We start from the raw sequence: 22,318 nt of genomic DNA, 5'->3' as shown, positions 1-22,318 counted from the left end.
TTGGGCGATTTTCTTCGTTTTTTAAAATAATTCCCATCAAAATAAATAAGTAATTAAAACTATCTATCTGTTTGTTTGGGTCCGGTTGAGTCTGCGGACTATTTTTTTTTTTAAATAATTTTGTTGATTGAAAATTAATAATAAAATTTTTTAATCATTTTTTTTGCTCCAGTCAAGATTGGGCCTTTTTTTAAAAGAAAACCCTACGTCAAAATATCCACTATTATTAAATAAGTTATTTTATGAATTTCGTAACGCTATTATAGAATACTAACCGCCTCAATTACTTCGCACACCTGAGCGTCTGGCCATCGAACAAACAGTGGTAAAAGATTTGCTAAAATATGGACAACTTCTTTGAAAGCTGAATATGTTGCTGTTTTACATAAACCAAATCTATCAGCAACAAATCTGAAACTTTCTGGAGTTGCTAAAATCCAGATTGTTAATAAAATTTTTTTTTGTAAAGGCATATTGTGGTTAACGTTAAGTACATGGGGTCGGATTATATTTTCTAGTTCTTGCAAGCAAATTGCATATTCAGATTTATTTCAGATATTCATATTAGTAGATGAATATCAAATTATATTTACAACTATTAATTCTCTGGACAATCGAAAATGAGAATAAAACTGATTATCGGTGTATAAAGGTATAACATCCTCAAAATAATTTGGCACTCCTACTAGACCGTTATTCCGTGGATTCATCCTTAGCCCATCAGCTGCATCATCTTCAAAAGCAAGCATAACTTCGTTTAGATCATTCATTATGTTATTCATACCTTTTAACAAAAAAAATAATTTGTAGGGTAAAATATTTGTGTTAATTAAGTATTATATTAAAGTTAAGTATTTCCTGGCTATGAAAATTTTATTTTATACTTACCTTAAGTGGGATATTGATTCACTGAATTATCGATGTTATCCACTGGGTCGTTTAATATTTCTTCCAATAAAATATTTCTTATAAAATTATCCATTTGCAAATATTAACTTGGGTTAAATTATATTGCTAAATTTAGTACCGTCAATTATATTCAGTATATGAGGTGATGTACGGGATATAACGCAAATCGGTGTTTTGTGTTATGTTAAGCCAGTAAGTCTGTCCTGGCCGAAAAGTGCTATAGACAGCTTGTAAGATTTTAATTTTTTTTATGCTTACTGGCTTACTAAGTTTAGTAAGAACTTACTTCGGCCAAACACGGCCAATGATTTATCTATTCTTACTTAAAAAAAGTATGATTATGAATTCCTACTGTCCCAACAATCAATCGATAAAAATTGATGTATTTGCCTAACATTGTATAGAATAATACTGTTGAATAATAATTGTATAGAATATTAATATTTAGTAACTTTCTACTTTTATTCTAATCACTCCTCTGAATTTAGTTTACAACCGAATTTGTTATTAAAAAATTGATTTATTTTAACAGTTGTTATAGCAACGGTAACCATTGCAACGGTAACCATGGCGACGGTAATCATGGCAACGGTAACCATGGCAATGGTTGATTAGCGTGGGTGGTTGCGGTGGGGGGAGGGTTAGTTCTATAATTGATGGGTGCCACTTGATGGGTTTCTTAGAATGGTGAATCAAAATGACATTGTCTAAAAAAAAAAAGAGGAGATACAGGGAAGGGGGAAAAAGGCACAGAAGGAGAGGGGAAGAATAAGAGGGAGGGGAGGGGTAGCATACGTGATGGTAGACGAAAAATCCATTTTGGCTAGGAATTGCGTAAAATCCGTTTTTAGTGAGCCTGTACATCACGAATGGAGTAATTATGCTAAATTTCAAGTCAATCGGGCGAATAGTTTCGGAGATCTCATGATGAGTGAGTGAGTGATATTTCGCTGGCATATATAGAAAATTGGGAATGAAAACTTGGAAATTAGTGTAAATGAAAAATTTGGCAAAAGTAATTTAGTTAGCTTTGTGAATTTATTGATATGAAAATTTGGTAAATGAATTTAATAATAAAACTGGCAAGAGATTAAATTAGTAAAATTGAAATTTTGTATTAAAGAATTCTTAGTGAAAATTTGATGGGTAATGGGAATTAGAAATTCGGAGAATTCAGTAATTATCGAATTTGGAGTAATTAAGTTACCATCCGGTGGACGATGTTATATGTAAATTAAGGAATAAATGTTGTAATTGAGAATCCATCAGGTTGACGTGGATTTAGGTTAGTTGATAGTCCGTCAGGTTGACGTGGAATTTTGGTTAATTGATATGCCGTCAGGTTGACGAGGAAAAATAGATTCTTTGCATCCTAGTCTTCTAAAGATTGTGGTAGTTCCAGTGTTCAGTACTATGAGGTCAAGTCTTGCTGCGAAGTCTGTCACTTCGTTACCTCTTTTATCAGAGAAGTCAACACCCCATTCAGCCGATTTGGCGTTGAAATCATTAGCTATGATGACTTCGCTGTCGACCTTGCCTATGTTGTCCTCTATGTTTGCCAACTACTGGTAAAACATACTAATTCCTTCGTTGGGTGAAAGGTAGACGCTCATCAAGTAGGTTGTCGGAGTCTTTATCTACGTGAAGCCTGCTCCGCTTCCGTTGTTATTGACGATGATCTTCAAGTTAACTATCCATATCGCTGCTGTGCGGACTTATTTGCGAAACATGTTTTTCCTTCGATGTTTAGATATCGCTTGCAGATAAGACAGATGTCGATTTTATTTTCAAAGACGCGCTGGCGCAGCAGGTTTTGCGCCAAAGTACACCTATTCAAGTTGCCTTGCAGTATGCGTGTCATTTCTGCCTTTTCGTGGCTTCGTCAAGTGCTGCGCGGAATGCATTGCAGGCTCCGGTGCCAAAAATATGGCATAAACCGTCCTTGGCATCTTTGTCCAAAGTGCAAAAGAAGCATTTTGGCTTTTCCGTGCAGTTTACGACCTTGTGGTTTTCACCGCCACATTTGTAGCAGCACCTGCTTCTGTTTGGTTCCGCACAGAGACGAGTTTGGTGTCTAAATCCAAGACATTTGAAGCAGCGAGTTACTCTTACAACTGACCGTATACGGCAGTTAACCCAACCGATCTTTAGACGAGCCTTGCCAAGGGCCTTAATCACGCTGGTCTCGTCTATCTTGCAGAAAGCTGCCCGACTTTCTCGTGGTGTGGGTTTTATCAGATTTACCCGTTTGATCTCCAGGCTATCAGGAAAGTCACGTTTAAGTGCTTCATGGACGTAGCCCTCGGTAGAAACTTCATCTAAGTCTAAATTCTAAGGAACCGATATGGACCGATACATTTTGAGAACTTTGGAGAAAACTACACTAGTCACAAAAATTAAGGGATATAAAAAAAATTCCAAATTTTTTGGTGATTTTCAGCGAGCTGTAACTCCGAGGAAAATGATCGCACAGAAAAAAAAAAAAGCAAATTGTAGTGTCCAGTGTCCAAGTGTCTAGTTTTCAGATATGACCATGAAAATTTTTTGTCATCGTCAGGTCTGGAGAAATCCTAAGAAAACTACTGAAAAAAAATTTTTCGAAATTTTTTTTCGTCTTAAAAAAGGTCTACGGGCTTCAAAAAAATTTTTTCGATTGTTTCGTTTAAAAGCTCTTTTAGTAAATTTAATACCCTTTAATTTGACGTAATCAAAAAGCCTGTACGATAATTTGCCGCGGAGTTATCGTCAATCAAAGCAAAAAGGTTTTTTTTGACTTTGGAAATCAATAACTCTGGAAATAATGACCGTATAGGAAATCGAAGGAGGGTTTTGAAAACTACACAATATTCTCTATAAGAGAACGTAAACCGCTTTTGAAGAAAAAATTTTTTTGAATTGAAAACTCGGACTGAAAAAAGACAAAAATTCGCATAATTAAGGATATTTGGATAACTTGGTATAACTTTGGATAAAATGGATGAACGAAGGATATCGTTGGTAATTTTTAACTTCAAAGTGTCCCCTAAAATCCCTAAGAAATTCAAAGCGCTGCGATTTTTTGTTCATAGTGCCCAGAAGCTTCAAATTCTGTGTTTTCGCAAAAATCACCATTATGAGCAATTTTGTGATTTTTATTCATTTTTCCATTGAAAAAAATTTTTTTCAAAATTCTTTATTTTTCGATCAAAGAGATTGATTTTTCAAAAATTTGAAAAAAAAAAAAAAATTTTCAATTTTTTTCGAAAATTTTTTCGAAATTTTTTTATCAAAAATTTTTTTTTAATTTTTTTTTTTATCGTCTTCAGAATGTTTCACTATTGTCAAAAAAATTAACTCAATTTTTTCTGTCCGCTACAACTGCCTTAGTTTTAAATCTCATTTTAAAAATTCAATAAAAACAAATTGATATACCCCCGCGGAGTTCGGCTTTTCCTCACACAAAACTTGAATTTTACGTTTTCTTTTTAGCCTAAATTCCTTACGTGAATTTTATGTAAGCTTTTCTTTGATAAGCACCTTTTGATATGCCTCGTCGACATTTAGCTGCCACAGATGTGGCTCGCATTGTTACCCTCCTTCAAGAGGGCTACAGTCAGGTGGAAGTAGCAGCTTCTATGGGAGTGAGCCAGTCCGTTATCAGTCGGGCCTATGCCCGATTTAACGCGACTCAAAGTTACGATCGTCGTCCGGGTCAAGGTAGACTACGAATCACTACCGAGCGTGATGATCGAGCTATCATTCGAGAAGCTCGTCGAAACCCTACTGCGCATGCCCACACGATCGCTCATCAATTTCGCAATCGTCGACAACGTCCTCCCCAACAACACATATCGGCATCGACGGTTCGAAATCGCTTTCGAGAGCAAGGACTACGCGCTAGACGCGCAAATCGCGTGCCTATGCTCACTCCACGACATCGCCGAGCCCGATTGGCCTATGCTCATGATCATCACCATTGGGGTCGTAGACAGTGGACCAGTGTATTATGGACTGACGAATCTCGATTTTGTCTTCATGGCAGCGATAGACGATCTCTCGTTTGGCGCCGTCGTGGAGAACGAGATCGGGATGGTTTTACGAGACCAGTTACAGCTTTCAATGGTGGATCAGTCATGGTGTGGGCAGGCGTGTCCTTCAATACCAGAACCCCGTTGGTCATCGTTCGTGGGACGTTGACTGCCGATAGGTACGTCGACGAAATTCTGGAGCCACACGTCCTGCCTATGCGCACACGCATGGGGGCAAGACGGTTCATTTTGATGCAGGATAATGCTCGTCCTCACACTGCAGTTCGTACGCGAACTTTTCTCCGCGCCAACAACGTAACAACGCTTAATCATCCAGCGATGAGTCCTGATTTGAACCCAATTGAGCATGTTTGGGACATGCTTGGGCGTCAATTGCGGCGAGACTATCCGCAACTGCACAATCTTCATCAGTTGACTCAAGCGTTGTTACGTTGTTGGCAAGGAATTTCGCAACGTGATATTCGACGATGCATCAACATGCAAGAGCGTTTACGAGCTGTGATTCGGAACAGAGGTGGCAACACGGTACTGAGCAGTTACTGCCGTGCGTACAGAGGTCATTCGGCAGCTGCAAACAGACAAACACGCAGACAAAGACACACACACACACACACACACACACACACACACACACACACACACACACACACACACACACACACACACACACACACACACACACACACACACACACACACACACACACACACACACACACACACACGTGTGTGTGTGTGTGTGAGAAGCGTAAATCCGACCGAGCAACCTCCACGTGGTACGCTTTGGGTAACGCTAATGCCGGCGGTAAAACAACAGTCGAAAAAAATTGAGAAAATTTCGAAAAAATTTTCGAAAAAATTGAAATTTTTTTTTTTCAAATTTCTTGAAAAATCAATCTCTTTGATCGAAAAATAAAGAATTTTGAAAAAAATTTTTTTCAATGGAAAAATGAATAAAAATCACAAAATTGCTCATAATGGTGATTTTTGCGAAAACACACAGAATTTGAAGCTTCTGGGCACTATGAACAAAAAATCGCAGCGCTTTGAATTTCTTAGGGATTTTAGGGGACACTTTGAAGTTAAAAATTACCAACGATATCCTTCGTTCATCCATTTTATCCAAAGTTATACCAAGTTATCCAAATATCCTTAATTATGCGAATTTTTGTCTTTTTTCAGTCCGAGTTTTCAATTCAAAAAAATTTTTCTTCAAAAGCGGTTTACGTTCTCTTATAGAGAATATTGTGTAGTTTTCAAAACCCTCCTTCGATTTCCTATACGGTCATTATTTCCAGAGTTATTGATTTCCAAAGTCAAAAAAACTTTTTGCTTTGATTGACGATAACTCCGCGGCAAATTATCGTACAGGCTTTTGATTACGTCAAATTAAAGGGTATTAAATTTACTAAAAGAGCTTTTAAACGAAACAATCGAAAAAATTTTTTTGAAGCCCGTAGACCTTTTTAAGACGAAAAAAATTTCGAAAAATTTTTTTCAGTAGTTTTCTTAGGATTTCTCTAGACCTGACGATGACAAAAAATTTTCATGGTCATATCTAAAAACTAGACACTTGGAGCTATAATTTGCTTTTTTTTTTTTTTCTGTGCGATCATTTTCCTCGGAGTTACAGCTCGCTGAAAATCACCAAAAAATTTGGAATTTTTTTTATATCCCTTAATTTTTGTGACTAGTGTAAAAAAAAATTAAGAAGAAACTTTTTTTTAAAAGTGGTTCTTTTGGAATAACTTTTAAACGGCTTTAAGCTTGAAAAACCACGTCAATCGCTGCTAAAAACGTGAAAATCGCATGAATGGTTGGAGAGATATCGTCGACGAAACATTTGGAAACAAGTGTTTTTTTAACATAACTCTGATATTTTTTGAAGTAACTCTTAAACGGCTTAACGAAGCCGTTCGGCTTCACCAAGCTTTTCACGGTAACACAAACTTTGACTACACAGCAATCTCTTAAAAATTACTAACAGTCATATCCTAACAAGCAATTAATTATCTCACATCTCAGACCAATTATTTCACCCCTGTATTATTCTAGGAGACTTCAATAGACACAACTGCATCTGGGGCTCACACAATACTGACACGATCAGAGGAGCCATGATTGACAACTGGATAGACGATAACAACCTCAACATCTTAAACAACAGATCGCTAACCCATTTCAATATTTCGTCTGGTACTGAAAGCTGCATCGATCTTTCTTTTACTAGCCCAATCTCAACACATATAACCGCATGGAGAGTAAATGAGAGCCTGTACGACATTGACCATTTCCCCATTCACAAATCCGTCGAAGAAACAATCAAATCCAACTCGGATACTAGCACGCCTAAATGGATATTTAACAAAGCTCAGTGGTCCCATTTCGCTCAAATCTCGGAAGAAAAAATCAGCCTCCTAAATCCAACAAACCCAGAACAAACAATAGATAATTCCATTAACAAACTCATTCTTACCATTAAAAAAGCCACCGACCTAATTATTCTTAAAGCAGCGAATAAAAAAACCAAACAGTTCGACTGGTGCACAGAAGATACAAAAAAATCGCTAGAAGGAAAAAAAGAGCCTTTACTAACCATAGAAACAACAAAAATAACCTTGGATTATTTATCTATTACAAAAAATGCCACGTAATAGCAAAAAGAAACCTTAAACAGTCCAGGAGAACATCATGGCAGGACTTTATCTCCTCACTTGAAGCACAAACGCCTACTGACCAGATCTGGAAGAAAATAAGAAAAATCAACGGCAATAAAACATCCAACATCTCAACTGTTCTCCTAGATCAAGTCAACAACCCAGTCATGACTGATAGAAACAAATCTGAACTACTAGCTAACTCGTTCTTCTTCAACTCTAGTGATGAGAACTTCTCTGAAGCTTTCCGTTCTAACATTAAGAATCAACAAAACCGATACCACCCCCAATCACCTCTCAACCACCAAACAGACAATGCAAAAATTCGAACCCGGGACCAGACGAAACTCCTGCGATCCTGATCAAACATCTTTCCATAAATAGCTTACAAAATGTACTCGACATTTATAATTTCATTTAGAGTCATAACGAATTCCCCAAGATCTGGCAAGCAGCAACAATAATTCCAATAGCTAAACCCGGAAAAGACCATCCTAGACCTACAAATTATTGCTCAATCTCTCTCACTTGCAATCTGGGGAAAATCATGGAAAAAATGATTAACCAACGCCTATCCTGGTACATAGAAAACCACCAATGGTTCTCAACAAAACAAAACGGGTTCAGAAAAGCGCATTCCACTAACCGTCACCTCTACAAACTTCATATTAAGATCTTAGTAGACTAACAGTCTACTAAGATCTTGACTAGAGATAAATTGTTGATTCCCAAAATCCAATGACTCCAGATCTGCTCAATAAATTCTTTCCTACTAATCTTATTATACTTAAACTTATATTAAAATCTACATTACTATTTGTATTATAAAAATATTATAAATTATGTGACTGGATTAATTGCCGTCCTCAAAGACTTATGATATCAGTGCAAAGTTAAAATAAATAAACTTATAAAAAAAAAGAAAAAAAAATAGATTCCGTCTGGTAGACGAAGTAAAAATTAAGTTAAATTTATTTTAAGTAGATAAAATAAGTTTTGTTAATTATTGTCAGGTTGACGTAGTTGACATTGAGTTTATTTATGACAAAAGTGAATTCGATTTATGACGAGACTTTGAGCAAGGTACAATTAATTATTAAGACATTTTATTATTGAAAATAAACTTGTTGATTTGTTAATAATTAAAATTAAAATTTTTTTAGTTGAATAAATTTTATTAAATTGGAATTATTTTTCTCAGTGTCATTTTCTACTCCTCTCGAACTTCTCACGACCTTGTCTTTCCTTCTCATGCTGCCCCAGTTTCTGGGACACCGTGTCTAATATCGCAGTAGCGCCCTTTTCAAAGAAGAAAGGGGTGACCAATTGAACTGAGCTAAATGCCTTGATTACAAGATATTTAATATTTCTTTTTGAAAACTTGATTTGGATTTATTATCTCCGCAGTACAACCCTGGACTCCGGCGAGACTTATTCAAACCGGGGGTAATTTTATTGACGAATAAGTACTCGAAAAGTGGTCATTACAGGCTAAAGAATTTTGATCTGATTAAACCAATATTTGAAGTTATTTTAGAAAAATTTGTTTTTTGGTAATTCCTTTTCTAATATCTTTGAAATGGCTCGACCAATCATCTTCTAATTGGATCTTAATCTCAATAAGTATTTTCAAATACCGTGTCGCTTATTCCAATCAGTTGATTCATTCTGAAAGTATTGTACGGCAAAATTTTATACACACATACACACACACACACACACGCGCGCGCGCGCGCGCGAGCTTTCACGCACGCTCGCATGGCCGGACTCCAAGTCGGAAACAGTCAAACTGACTGCCTACGATTTCAAAAAAATGGAGATTTGATAAAAACTCGCATTTTCCAAATCGGACGTATTTTTCCAAATTTATAATGTCTTACTTTTGAAAATAATTAGTTTTAAAAGCAGAAAGTTAAAAATATCGTGGTATTTCGAACTGAAATAAGAATACTATGTTTGTAACATTAAAAAGAAGGTGCAAATAATAATTATATTCTATAGTGAGATTGTTCATAAATAAACATATAGTTTACAACCTTGATTAAGCAGTTTGTATCTGTGAACTCGAGCATTTCTCTTGTTAAAACTCCCATAATACTATAAAATTCATCGGCAGATTTTACGGCTATAATTCGGCTGGAACAAAAATTTAAATAGTTATCTATTGAGAACTTAAATTATCAAGAACAATAACATCTTAATGAGTAGAGTAATTATTCAATTTTAGTTAATTGTAGTTTGATGATGTAATAGCGAATCTCAACTACATATACTACTTATAGGTATACTTTGCATAAAAACAAACACAGTATAGAAATTGAAAATAAAATGTGATAAGAACGTCTCAGATTTTTGAAAAGCTCAATAGCAGTGATTTTTGAGTGCTTCATGCTTTCAAATAGCGTGGTATTTAGTCCAGTCGACAGGGAAATATTAGGCCGTTTGCCTACGACTTCGAATCCAAATGGGGTAAATTGCAGTTTTTTATTTAAAATTCTCAGAAAAATATGTAGATCATTCCCTGGAAAAAAAAATCGCAGAAATGCAATTGTTTAAAATACAACCCTTTTGCAAGTAGCTTTGAATTTAAATATTTCAGAAACTACGCAAAAGTAGTGAAGACATGCTGTGTGTAAAATTAAAAAAATTGAGTAAGAAACAAAGTAAGCCAAACCCGATATCTCCACGACTAATGGTTTACGAGATATTAATTTTTGAATGGAAAAAATGCAGTTTCACTTGAGCGCTTATAAGCAAACAGCTAAAACTACTGTGACGTAAGGTCTAGTGGGAGCGAGTGAGACGGTGAGCGTGAGCGCGCAGACAGCGGGAGCAACGGTGCGAGCGAGACAGCGAGGCAGCAGTAGGAATACCTACTCTTCGATCGTCATGTTCGCCTGATACTAAGCCAGCCGGAACCGCCGGAAAGATATTATTTTCATTTGTTTTTGACTGTATTATTGTTAACAAAGTATTATTATTATTTAAGACCGGTTATTTCAGTTTAATTATCGTTATTTATGTATAACATTCTTTTGTTTATCCACGGACTATTATTATTTTTGTTATTTAAATGTCGGGACACCGATTTGTGTACCTCGATTAATATTTTACTTATTCTTGTTTATATTACTTAACAATCGTTTTTGTTTATGGTTTAAGAAAATTTTGTTTACTTGTTCCAAAATTTGCTAGCGCGTAAATATTGAAAATAAAATATATTGGGTGATTAAAAAATTGCCTATTAATTAATTTGGACGAAAAGATTAAATCGCCAAAATAATTATTTGAATGAATATTTTTCATTCAAAGGAAAAGGGGAAGGGGAAGGGGAATGGAAATTTTATAAGTCCCGAGCCAAATTTAATATGGGAACTAAACGAATGGATAGAGAATGAACGAAATGTCGATTAAAATGTAAAATAATTTGAAATCGAAAATAAAAACTTAGAATTTGGCAAAACGAATGGATAGAGAATGAAGGGAAGCCAATTAAATTGATAGTTTGTAAATACAAAATAGATGGCAAAAACGATCATTCCGGTTCGTTGTGAGTGACTTGTTTGAAAAATAATAAAGCCGGAAAATTAATGACAATTAGCAACTAGTCTCCTGGCAGTAGTTCTCCTGAAGAAGACCATTCTTTGGACAACGAAAATGGAAGAGCTCTACCTTCGAGTCCGACCGAGACCAAGGTAAGCGATTCAGTACTTCTGGAGATTAGGGACTCCCCGTACCGCGGCCTTCAGCGGAGGTATGGCAGGTGAAAATAGTCGAGTAGGTGGGGGCGAGACGGAGACCATCCGCTTACCCTCTGGGGGGAAGGGCCGAGTAGGGCTATTGGGGTTTGTCGACCAGACACCCCCAACGGCAACCGGGGTAATTAGAGCCGCGAACAGTAGACCGCGAATTTATTTCGTTGGGAGTGTGTGGGAGTGTTACCAACCGATGGTCACCGTGTAAACGCGAAAACGCGAAATTTTCCTTTGTAAAGGTAGTAGTAGAGGGCTATTTGTCTTTTCTTGTGTAAATAAAAATTTAATAATAAAGTTATTTATTCTTTTGACCGCAAATTTTGGTTTCCACATTGTTTATCATTCCTTTTTCGATCCTGGACTCCGACGAGTAATAAATCCGAGCAGCGGGATAGGCGTTTTGGCAGATTCCTACTTTTTCGTTTCATTGATAATTAGTGTACAAGTCGTAGGAAATACAAAACCCGTTACACTACGCGAAAAAGCATTTGATTTACTTTTTTGTTTTTTTTTTTTTTTTTAATTTCGAATTATAGCTATCGTTGTCTTCTATAAGCAAAAAAGTCAGCTAAGCTCGAAAACTTTTTTTTAAGATTATTTCAATATTTTTCTGTTTTCGAATTTCTGCATTAAAAAATAGATAAAATTAAAAAAAAATTATTTTTTTTCTATATAAAAATTTATCCAACAACAAAGAATCGATATAAGAAAAAAATGTGGAAAACGGTTGACCCTAAAGGCCATCCCTGCAACTTCTCACCAATTCTGTACCTAAGCGTTCAATTCAACATATTACAATGTTTTTGAGCTCTTTGAGCTCAAAAATGTCCTTTTTTATTTCTGAGCTCTCTGAGCTCAAACACTAGCTGTTTTATGCTTTTGAGTTCTTCAAGTCCAAAAGTCTGATTAATGTTTGATAAAACACTATTTTTTGAATTTTCAAGCAGCCGTAACTTTTGAATGAATCAACTGATTTTCACGTCGTTGGCGGCCATTGATGTAGTTTTTTGACTTTGTGGGGTGCATTTTAAGATATTATCAAAATAATAATCATTCTACTCATATCTGTCAATAAAATATTTATAACTATTGACATCATGCACCCTACGCTTTTTTTAAAATAAATTAATTTTTTTTTTATTCACACTGTTATTAATTTATATTTATTAAACTTTTTAACACTATTCTTAATTTACATTTGTTTTCTATTTTTTAGTTTAATTTTATGTAAAAAGCGTGTTTTTTAAAACTATTATTTATTTTTTTAAGTTTTTAGTTTGGTTTATGTATAAAAGCGTGATTTTTTAGTTTTTTTAAAGTATTATTTGTTTTGTTGAATTAAAAATTCTGAAGAGTGAAGCTAATATAAAAAGTGTGTAAACACCATATTCAAAAAAAATTTTTTTCTTAGTTATTTTAAGATTTCTCAAAATTTAATGATTCGAATCGGTTCAAATTCTACTTAAAATTTAAGTTTGGCCAAACCCTTTCAAATGGCACCAACCACGATAAAATCAGATGAGCCGTTCAAAAGTTATCCATACTGAGGCGTTTAAAATTGCACCAACGATGTACAATTTATGAGTTATTTTGAGCTCTCCGAGCTCAAAGAGATTGTTTCCCTATGCTTTTGAGCTGTTTGAACTTCATTCCTAAGTTCACACGATAGGATATCTTTACGATTCATGAAATTATGAATCGATTGATACCTAAATTTTGGAATCGATTGTTTAAAAGTTAAGACTTAGAAACAAAAAAGATGAAAAAAGAAATAACTCCGAGTATCTGGGCGGCCGCTTACTTTTGTTATTATTTGCCTCACACTATTATTATTTCCCCCATGATTCTTCGACAACGATTTGAAGGCAATGGCACACGCGCACTTCCTCGGATCCAGACATCGAATTCCCGTAAAGCTCACATTTTCTTAAACTTGTTAATTATATTTTTGCAATAAAAAAATTTATTTTTTCAAAATTTTTTTTTCCATATCGATTCTTTGTTGCCGGAAAAATTTGTATCTGAAGAAAAAATATATTTTTTTTAAAGCGGCATGATGGCCGAGCGGACTAAGTCATTATCCCGTTAGTTCGGTCGCACATCATGCCGTGAGGCGAGGGTTCGAGCCCCGACGGTTGTTAGAATAGTTCTAACACCAACCGTCGGGGGTCGCTCTGGTAGCCGAACTGTACTGGCATGGGTTTTCTCTGTGGTTTCCCCATCGCCACTATTCCAACAACCGATCGAAAGGGGTGAGGAATAGGGTAAATGCAGTACAAGAAAGCACAAGTCGGTCCACAGCCGCATCGAGAGTACTGAAAGATATGTGCAAGAATAATATATTGATAATATTGAAAGAGAGTGCAAAAAAAATGTTGATAATAAAAAAGTGGAGAATATATTGGAATATGTTGATAATAAAAAGTGGATTAGGGTTGAAAGATTGTGTTGAATATAAAAAAGCGAGTAACATACGATGATAATAGAGAGAAAAAAACTATATGTGAAGACGCTGAGACAATCAGCCTTGTAAAAGCCAAAATTGGTATACAAGTAAAACTCATAATAATAATAATAATAATAATATATTTTTTTTGATTTTATCTATTTTTTAATGCAAAAATTCGGAAAACTGAAAAATATTGAAATAAGTTAAAAAAAATTTTTTTGACCTTAGCTGATTTTTTTGCTCATAAAAGACAACAATAGCTATAATTTAAAAAAAAAAATTTGTAAAATTAAAATTATTAGTTAGAGTTAAAATTAAGTTAAATCAAATCAAAGGTTGAAAGTAAAATAAAATCTCTCAAATAAATTTTAAGACAGATTATAATTAAATTAAAAATGACGTACAATCTTATTAGAGTTAAAATATAGTTGATAACTAAAATTAATCTAAAAAATTAAATCAATTCTAAAAGTTAAAATTAGAATTAATAATCAAAATTAATCTTTAAAATAATTGCTAAAAATTAAAATCAAAATTAATCATTGAAATCAATCTTCGAAATTTGAAATAAATTATCAATTATTAAATTGAAATTACAAAATTATGAAAGTAAAAATTATCATTAAATTCAAAATTGTTCAAGACTTAGATAAATAAGTGTTTCCAAATTCCAGTAAATCATTATCGAGATAATTGTCATAAAATTTTGATCTTGAAAAATTTAGCCGTTAATATTTCAGTCTCAAATCCACTTTGGAATTCAAGATGGACGCTTAGCCGAATATATTTAGGCAGATTAAATTCAAAATTTAATTAATTTAGTCAACTTTTTTGGTTTCAAGAAAGCGTCTTTGATAATTTATAATAGAATTATAAGCAATCAGAATTGATATTTAATTATTTATCGAAATCATGGTTAGAAACCGAGAAAATTTAAATTTGATTCCTAGGGAGGTATCTTGTAAAGTGTGTTGCGAATTTTATGAATCATTGTTAATGAGAATCAAGTGTATTATTTTGGATAGATTTATTTTATTAAAAAGTCTGTGTGTGTGTGAAATTAATTTACATTATATATTCCTCGGTCACGGGCTGTCAAGGAAGTTAGTATTAGGGGGTTGTCGACTAGTTTCATGTTATCTTCCTCTGTTCTAGTCGACTTCAGGTTTCTTAGTCGTGTAGTGAGGGTCCGGGCGACAGCGAAAGGGCTAAGGACGGTTTGAACCTTGGGCAGGGGACCGAGCGACCACCCAAGGTCAAATCTAGAGTCTTAGAGCGTGAGGGTCCGGTGAACAGCATGATTTAATTAGAAACTGCGGTATAGACGCTCCATATAAGGGTACTATCAGGAATAAGAAACTTTGATAGAAACTTTAGTGTAGACGCTCCATAAAAGGGTACTGTCAGGATTAAGCAAATTTTGATATTGTATAAGAGTTTGTGTGAGATAATAATTGATTATGTACGAAGTTAGTGGAATAAATTTAAAATTTATTGTAAATTTAATTGTTATAATTTTTGTGATAAGAATTCCAGTGGCACCCTTCAATTTTAAAATAATAAAAGCCCTGACAGATACAAAGTGCGGTAGAGTACGGTACGTACAGTTATTTACCGTAATACAATATGATACCGTAAATTACGGAGATTATACGGCAAAGTACCGCGATTGTACAGTAATTTACCGTTATTGTACGGTAACTTATCGCTAAGATAGGGTATATTTGACGGTAGGTTACCATTGGAATACGGTAATGCGGAAAGTTCAGAAGTATATATTCTACCGCATTTTCACCGTACGCTATTGTAACTGTACCGTAATTTTACCGTTCTATAGTGTATTTTCTCCACTCTTTACTGTACGTTACGGTGTTTTACGGTTTCTACTGTGCAAGTAGAATGCTACTGTAATCTACGGTGGCCATACAGTATATCGACCGTATTGTTACCGTACAATACCGCATTTCTACGGTATTTCAGATCCGCCAGGGAAGGGTGACCAAGTAGCAAGAATAACCCGTTACAAAGTTATTAATATTTTTAAATCACAAATTAATATCATAAATATAAACAAAAAAATTGTTTGTAAATTCCAATAAACTCCGGGAATTTGTTTGAGGAATAATTTTTCTTTTAAAAATCATTATTTATATCGAAGATTGAAATTTCATGAATAAATTTTCAATTATCTTTTGAACAACGCATTTGTTTATAACGATTTCTTAAACAATAAGAGATAAAAATAAAAAAAAATCATTTTTATGCAGCTTCAAACAACATAAAAACGGACGGATCATTAATAATATTTTGAAAAAAACAAATTTTTTCGATGGTCAATTCAAGGTTTTAATTTTTCAACAAAGAGAATTATTGTTAAAAAACTGCAAAGTTTTCTAATTTTTCTAACAGGAATCTATTCTGAAGCCTGTAACAGTTTTACCTGCTCAGGTTGGCCCCTAATCAATTTTATAAATGAATAAACAAAACTAACAACCAATATAATTATTAGGGCGCCACCAGGATTTTTAATCACGGTTCCTGGAACCGGTCCAGAGCTGAGAAAACTTAATCTTAGGGTAGAGAGAGTGGAGGAAGGTGCTGTTGAATAATAAATAATTAATTAACAAGGTTGATCAACATTTATTAACAATAAAAAAAAAACTTAACAAGGTTTGACTTAAAACTAGTTAACAAAATTCACTCACGCACACACTAACTACACAACAATATCTTAATCTCGACGAGCCCCTCCCGGCGTCTAGACGTGACGGGCCCCTCCCGGCGTCTACCCGATTTCTAAACCTACAATCACCCGCACAGAGACGAATCATATACCGGGCTCGTTAACTCGGCTCACAGGAGTAACAGCCCAGCGACGAAACATAGCCCTAAATACTACTGCAGCTTATACACACTTTACTACAGAACAACAGCCCAGCGACGAAACATAGACCTAGATATTCTGCAGCACACTCTCATAACCCACACCAGCTACAGCAGTAACGGTCCAGCGACGAAACATAGACCTAATCACTCTGCAACTCACACATAACCCACACTTGTCTCACACTCACACTACTAACTTGACTTTACTTTATAAATTGTATTTTAATAAAAATTGACTGTAACTAATTCTAATTAAATATTTTAAATCAATTATTCAATCATTAGTAAATTAGTAAAACGACAACCTTCAATTTACAATCAATTTCTAACTAACTATTTTGATTCTCACTTTCCAATTGCTAATTTCAATTCTATTAAAATATTAGATGGATTAAAATTCCTCAGTAACCTATTGTCATAGTCTTAACAATATAACAATAACTATTTAAAACAAAAGGTTTAAAAGGTTTAAAACACAAGTTTAATTAACTAATTCTCACTAAATTTTTACTGTGACAATTTTTGACTCAATTAACTAATTCCTAGACTTAATGTCCACGCCGATAATTATCAAGTTTCAGTAATTTTAATTTGACTACTTGGACGGACTTCATCCCAAAATTATTAAATTCACACTTGACGGAATAATTTTATAATATAATATTCTCAATAAATAATTCCTAATATAATATTCTTAATAATTTTCCACTCTATAATATTCTCAATTAATAATTTTCCTAATATAAAATATTCAATAATTTTCCAATCTATATTATCCTCAATAATTAATTCTCAATATAGAATTCTTAATAATTAATTCTTAATATAAAATATTATCAATAATGTTCTGATCGTTTTATCAATTATAAAAAATTCGACACAAGTCGAAATATTCAAATTTTAATTGCTAGAACATTCGCTAGCTGTTTTGCTTGACCTTGGGTATTGGAATGTACTGCGACACAAAAATTGACACTTGACCAAAATTCCACGAATAAAACTTTATCGATTTTTTTCAACGACAAAAATCAATCATTTCTACTAAGTTAATTATTATAAAAATTACAACAATAAAATTAACGAAATTTTCGGATGTTAATTAATTAATTGATAATTGTGAGGAAGTGAATTAAATATAAACCAATATTTGTGTTTAATAATCTAATTAAATCTTTATTTAAACTTCTAAAATATAATTAAATGATATTGTAAAAATATAACGAAGAATATAGAGATAATAATTAATATAGTAAGTCACGTGTTAGCACATAATACCGCCAAGAGTACATAGCACGAGAAAGAATAAAAGAATGTAGGGGAGAGGAGTCGTATGCGCTGTCAAGCGGCGCGTAGATCGCCGCCAACTCACTGGCGACAATAATAATAAGCTTAAGCTGGCTTAGGTAAATCTCGACTTCTTAACACTCCCTCCATTTTCCCACGTCCAGCTTCCACTGCGCTACTTCTTACGATCAACAAAGTTTTCTGTAACATAGTGAAAATATAATTATAATTAATTTTAACAATTTGTGAACTTCTAATTATTCTAGTTCAAAAGTCTATCTCTTAAATATCTAAATGATTCTGCAGGTAATGGTTTTGTAAGTATATCTGCTAGGTTCTCTTTTGTAGATATCCAACTAACTCTTATTCTATTTTCATTAACGCATTGTTTAATGAAATTACCATGGGTGTTTGCCATGTACTTTCTATTACCCGTTTTCTCTCTTTCTAGTAACTCTAATTTAATTTCATTTACACTATTATCGAACATCTAAAGTTTATGATCACCATCTCTTTTGGTACAGTCATTTGCTGACTTGTTATGACACCAAATCGTCGTAGGAAATAGTGTTTTTCCAGTAATAAATCTAATCGCTTTATCCAGAGATATTATCTCTTGACACGCATCACTCATTGCCAGGTATTCAGCTTGACAAGTCGAAAGCGTAACGTAATTTTGTTTGTGACTTCTCCATGCTATTATGTCACCAAACAGTCTAATAATGTATCCACCTGAAGAAGTTGAGTTATCATTGTCTCTAAAACTCGCATCGAAAAAGCTTCTAGTTCATCTGAGTTTCCTGTGTATTTTAGGCTTGAATTTACAGTACCCTTTAAGTACCTCAGAATTCTTTTAACATCTTTCCAGTCATCTTCGTTGGCATCTAATTGTTTTCTAGCTAAATAATGTACAGCAAAAGCAATATCTGGTCTAGTTCCATTTGCTAAGTACATAAGACTTCCAATTGCCTCTCTGTATGGAGCTTTTCTAGTTATTGGTAATTGTTCACATTTTGACGACACTGATTCTTCTAGTTTTCTTCTTTTGCATCTATTTTCAGTTTATCTAGTAATCATTGGAGTGTTTTGAGGATTACAATCTGTCATCTTGAATCTATCTAAAATGCTTTCAATATACTTACTTTGATTTAATACGATGTATTTCTCTTGTCTATTTCTTTCTATTTCAATTCCAAGAAACTTCCTGGGTTCACCAAGAATTTTCATCTCAAAGTTCTTGCATAAGTGATTTTCAACTTCATCTAATTTTGTTTTATCATTACTAGCGGCTAAAATGTCATCTACATAAATTAGCAACACAACTATGATTCCATTTTTTCTCCAAGTATACAAACATGGTTCGTGTAAATCGTTTTCGAGACCAATTTCTTTTACCACTTGGTTAAATCTAATGTTCCATTTCTTTGGACTTACCTTTAAGCCATACAACGATTTCTTTAATTTGAGTATCTTTGTTTGTTTTGTCTCTTCATCTATATCTAGACCTTCGGGTATCTTCATATAAATATCTTCATCTAATTTTCCATAAAGGAATGCTGTTTTCACATCGTATTGACAAATTTCTAGGTCATATTTATTTACTATTGAGAGTAATGCTCGTGTGAGTGATAGTCTAGACACTGGCGAGTATGTATCTTTTAAGTCATAGTCATTCTTGTCTTTGAAACCTCGACACACTAGTCGTGCTTTATAAAGTACATCTTTATTTACTTCTACTTTCCTTTTAAATACCCATCTTGAATCAATGATGTTTAATTTTCTTTCCGTTTTGCTTGCTTCTTTCAAATCTACGAATTCCCAGACGTCATTTTTAGTTATAGAATTCAGTTCATCCTTGATAGCTCTCATCCATTGACATCTTTCACTTGAATTGCTTGCCTCATCATAGTTGATTGGTTCTTTGTTTAACGAAGTGATTAGACAATTTATCAGTTCTTGTTCATCCTTCTTTGATTGATCTTCTGACGCATTGGCGCTTCTTACAAAGCTTATGTCTTCAAGTAATTTTCTATCTTTATCCTTTTCAGATTCTAATTTTCTTTTTATCTCACCTCTAGTACATGGTCTAATTTCTTCTGATGAATTCTTCTTTTCATTTAAGTGTTTAACATCTAGTGGATTTTTGCGGGGTCTTCCTCTTTTTCTTTGTTCTGGTTTCTCCTTTTCTTCGTTGATTTGCTCTTCTAGATTGTTTGGTACATTTTCGTTTGACTTCCACCTAATTTCATATTCAGTTTCTTCTATTTGTTTATTCTTATATACATCTTTGTACACTAATTTTTCATTAAATCTAATATGTCTTGATTATAGAAATTTTCTTGTATTTGGATGCCATAATAAGTATCCTGTGGGTCTATATCCCACCATGGCTGCTTTGATTGCTCTCTCGCTGAACTTGTGCTCTGGTTTTGGAATTCTAATATATCCAATACATTCAAATCTTTTAATTTTGTCAAAATGACAATTTTCGTTTTTGTTAAACTTCATCAGTGGTACGTTGTAATCTATAGATTTGTGTGGTGTTCGGTTGTATGAATGCACTGCTGCATCTACTGCTAACTCCCACATACTCTTGGGTAAACCAGAATCTAGCATATAGGTTCTGACTTTTCTTTGTAGCGTAGCGTTGAATCGTTCTGATACTCCATTGTGTTCAGGAGTATATGGCGGAGTTAATTCCAATTCTATCTTTTCTTTTCTTAAGACATCTAAAAATTTTCCATCAGTAAACTCTGTTCCTTGATCCGATCTAACATAGCATACTTTCTCATCTTTACCAAGTAGATTTCTAGTAGATATGAGAAACTTTTCTAATGTTTCTCCTGATTCATCTTTAGTCTTTACTGCATATGCTCTAGCTAATCTAGAATAATCGTCTATGTACACATTAATAAATCTTTTGTGTCCTGGGTATGAGGTTGGTTTTATCGGACCCATCGTGTCTGTATGTATTATTTGTAATTGTCTTGATGCTCTTTGTCTAGTTTCTTTAAATGGTAGTTTTTGCATCTTTGACATAATACATATTTCACAGTCTAAAATAGAATCATCAAATTTAACCTTCTCCAATTTATTATATACTTTCTGCAATTTCTTGAGATAGTTCAATGAAGCATGACCGAGTCTTAAATGCCATAGCATAGATTCATTTATTTTACTTGAGTCTGTTGTTCCTTGCTCTAATGAATTTGATATAAATAACTCTTCTAAATTCTTAATGTTCTCAATATCGTCTAACTTAATTGTATTTCTAGTTATTAAACTAGAATCCCAATTAAATACGTCCTTTTTTGAATTTTCAATGTGTTGTTTCATTTCTGGAGATGTTATATCTTTTTCCTTCCTTCTAATTGAAGAATCCTTTAACTCTTCATTTTCTAATTCTCCCTCCCTTCTTTGCAAATCTATTTCTATTTCATTTGTGTTATAGTCTTGGATTATCACAGCTTTACAGCGATAGGCGTTATATCCCCAGTCTGATTCATCTTCATTGCCTATGTAGTTCTTGACTTTGAAGTTCAATATCCAGTTGGGCTTTTCATATGTTCCTTCTAGTATTACTTCTTCTAGATTTTTAACTAAATACTCGTAACAATTTATCATCTAAATAAATCTTAAATCATTTATCTACTAATTTTCTTAATGATAATAAATTATCTGATACATCTTTAGCACTAATAACATTTGATAATTTGATTATCTTGTTATCTTGATTCGTATGAAGCAAAAGATCACCTTTTCCATCTATTAAAATATCAGCCGATTTATTCTTATTGGCACTCTTAATTACTTTGTTTTCACATCTTTCAAAATTACTTAATATTAAGCTATTCTTTACGATATGATCTGTTGCTCCTGAATCAGCAATAAATTTAATGTCGTCTATTAAAACTTCATTTAATTGTTTCTTACCTTGTTTTTCATCAGTCGTTCTTTTTGCACTAATGCCATCCCGTTTAAGTGCATTTTGTGCTAAGTACTGATTATTCGTATTATAGTTTCTATCACGTCTATCATTCTTATATGGTTTAGAATTCACATTCTGTCTAGCTCTATGAGTTCCCTGTCTGTCTAGTTTACCTCTAAATTTGATATTATTATTATTTATAATCTTACTTTTGATTCTGCCATCCTTGCATTCTGAACCCTTATGAGACCTTATCTCCTGGCAGTAGTAACAGAACCATAGATCTTTCGATAGAGGACAATTTTCAATTTTATGACCGGGCTTGGCGCATCTGTGGCAGTTCTTCTTGCCGTCCACCTTGGCTGTTTGAGCCTTGATCGTCTCCTCCCCGTCGTTGGTCTTCCTTTTGACTTCTAACTGTAG

At 33.8% G+C, this 22,318-nt stretch overlaps 1 protein-coding gene across 2 annotated transcripts in view; it reads right to left on the bottom strand.

Moving 5' to 3' along the window:
• LOC141535524 (uncharacterized) overlaps positions 1–22,318 on the bottom strand; it is a 227,502-nt gene that overhangs the window by 97,657 nt on the left and 107,527 nt on the right. For both annotated transcript variants that reach the window (XM_074255488.1, XM_074255489.1), the window contains one exon: positions 9,630–9,729. In XM_074255488.1, coding sequence (XP_074111589.1) covers positions 9,630–9,729 — 100 coding nt within the window. The remainder of the gene's footprint in view (positions 1–9,629; positions 9,730–22,318) is intronic.

The sequence above is a fragment of the Cotesia typhae genome, unplaced genomic scaffold (assembly GCF_013202065.1).
Source record: "Cotesia typhae breed Kobodo isofemale line unplaced genomic scaffold, CoteBio_Ctyphae scaffold_13, whole genome shotgun sequence".
Taxonomy (NCBI): domain Eukaryota; kingdom Metazoa; phylum Arthropoda; class Insecta; order Hymenoptera; family Braconidae; genus Cotesia; species Cotesia typhae.
The sequence above is the reverse complement of the archived record's forward strand: the minus strand, read 5'-3'. Positions and strand labels throughout refer to the sequence as shown.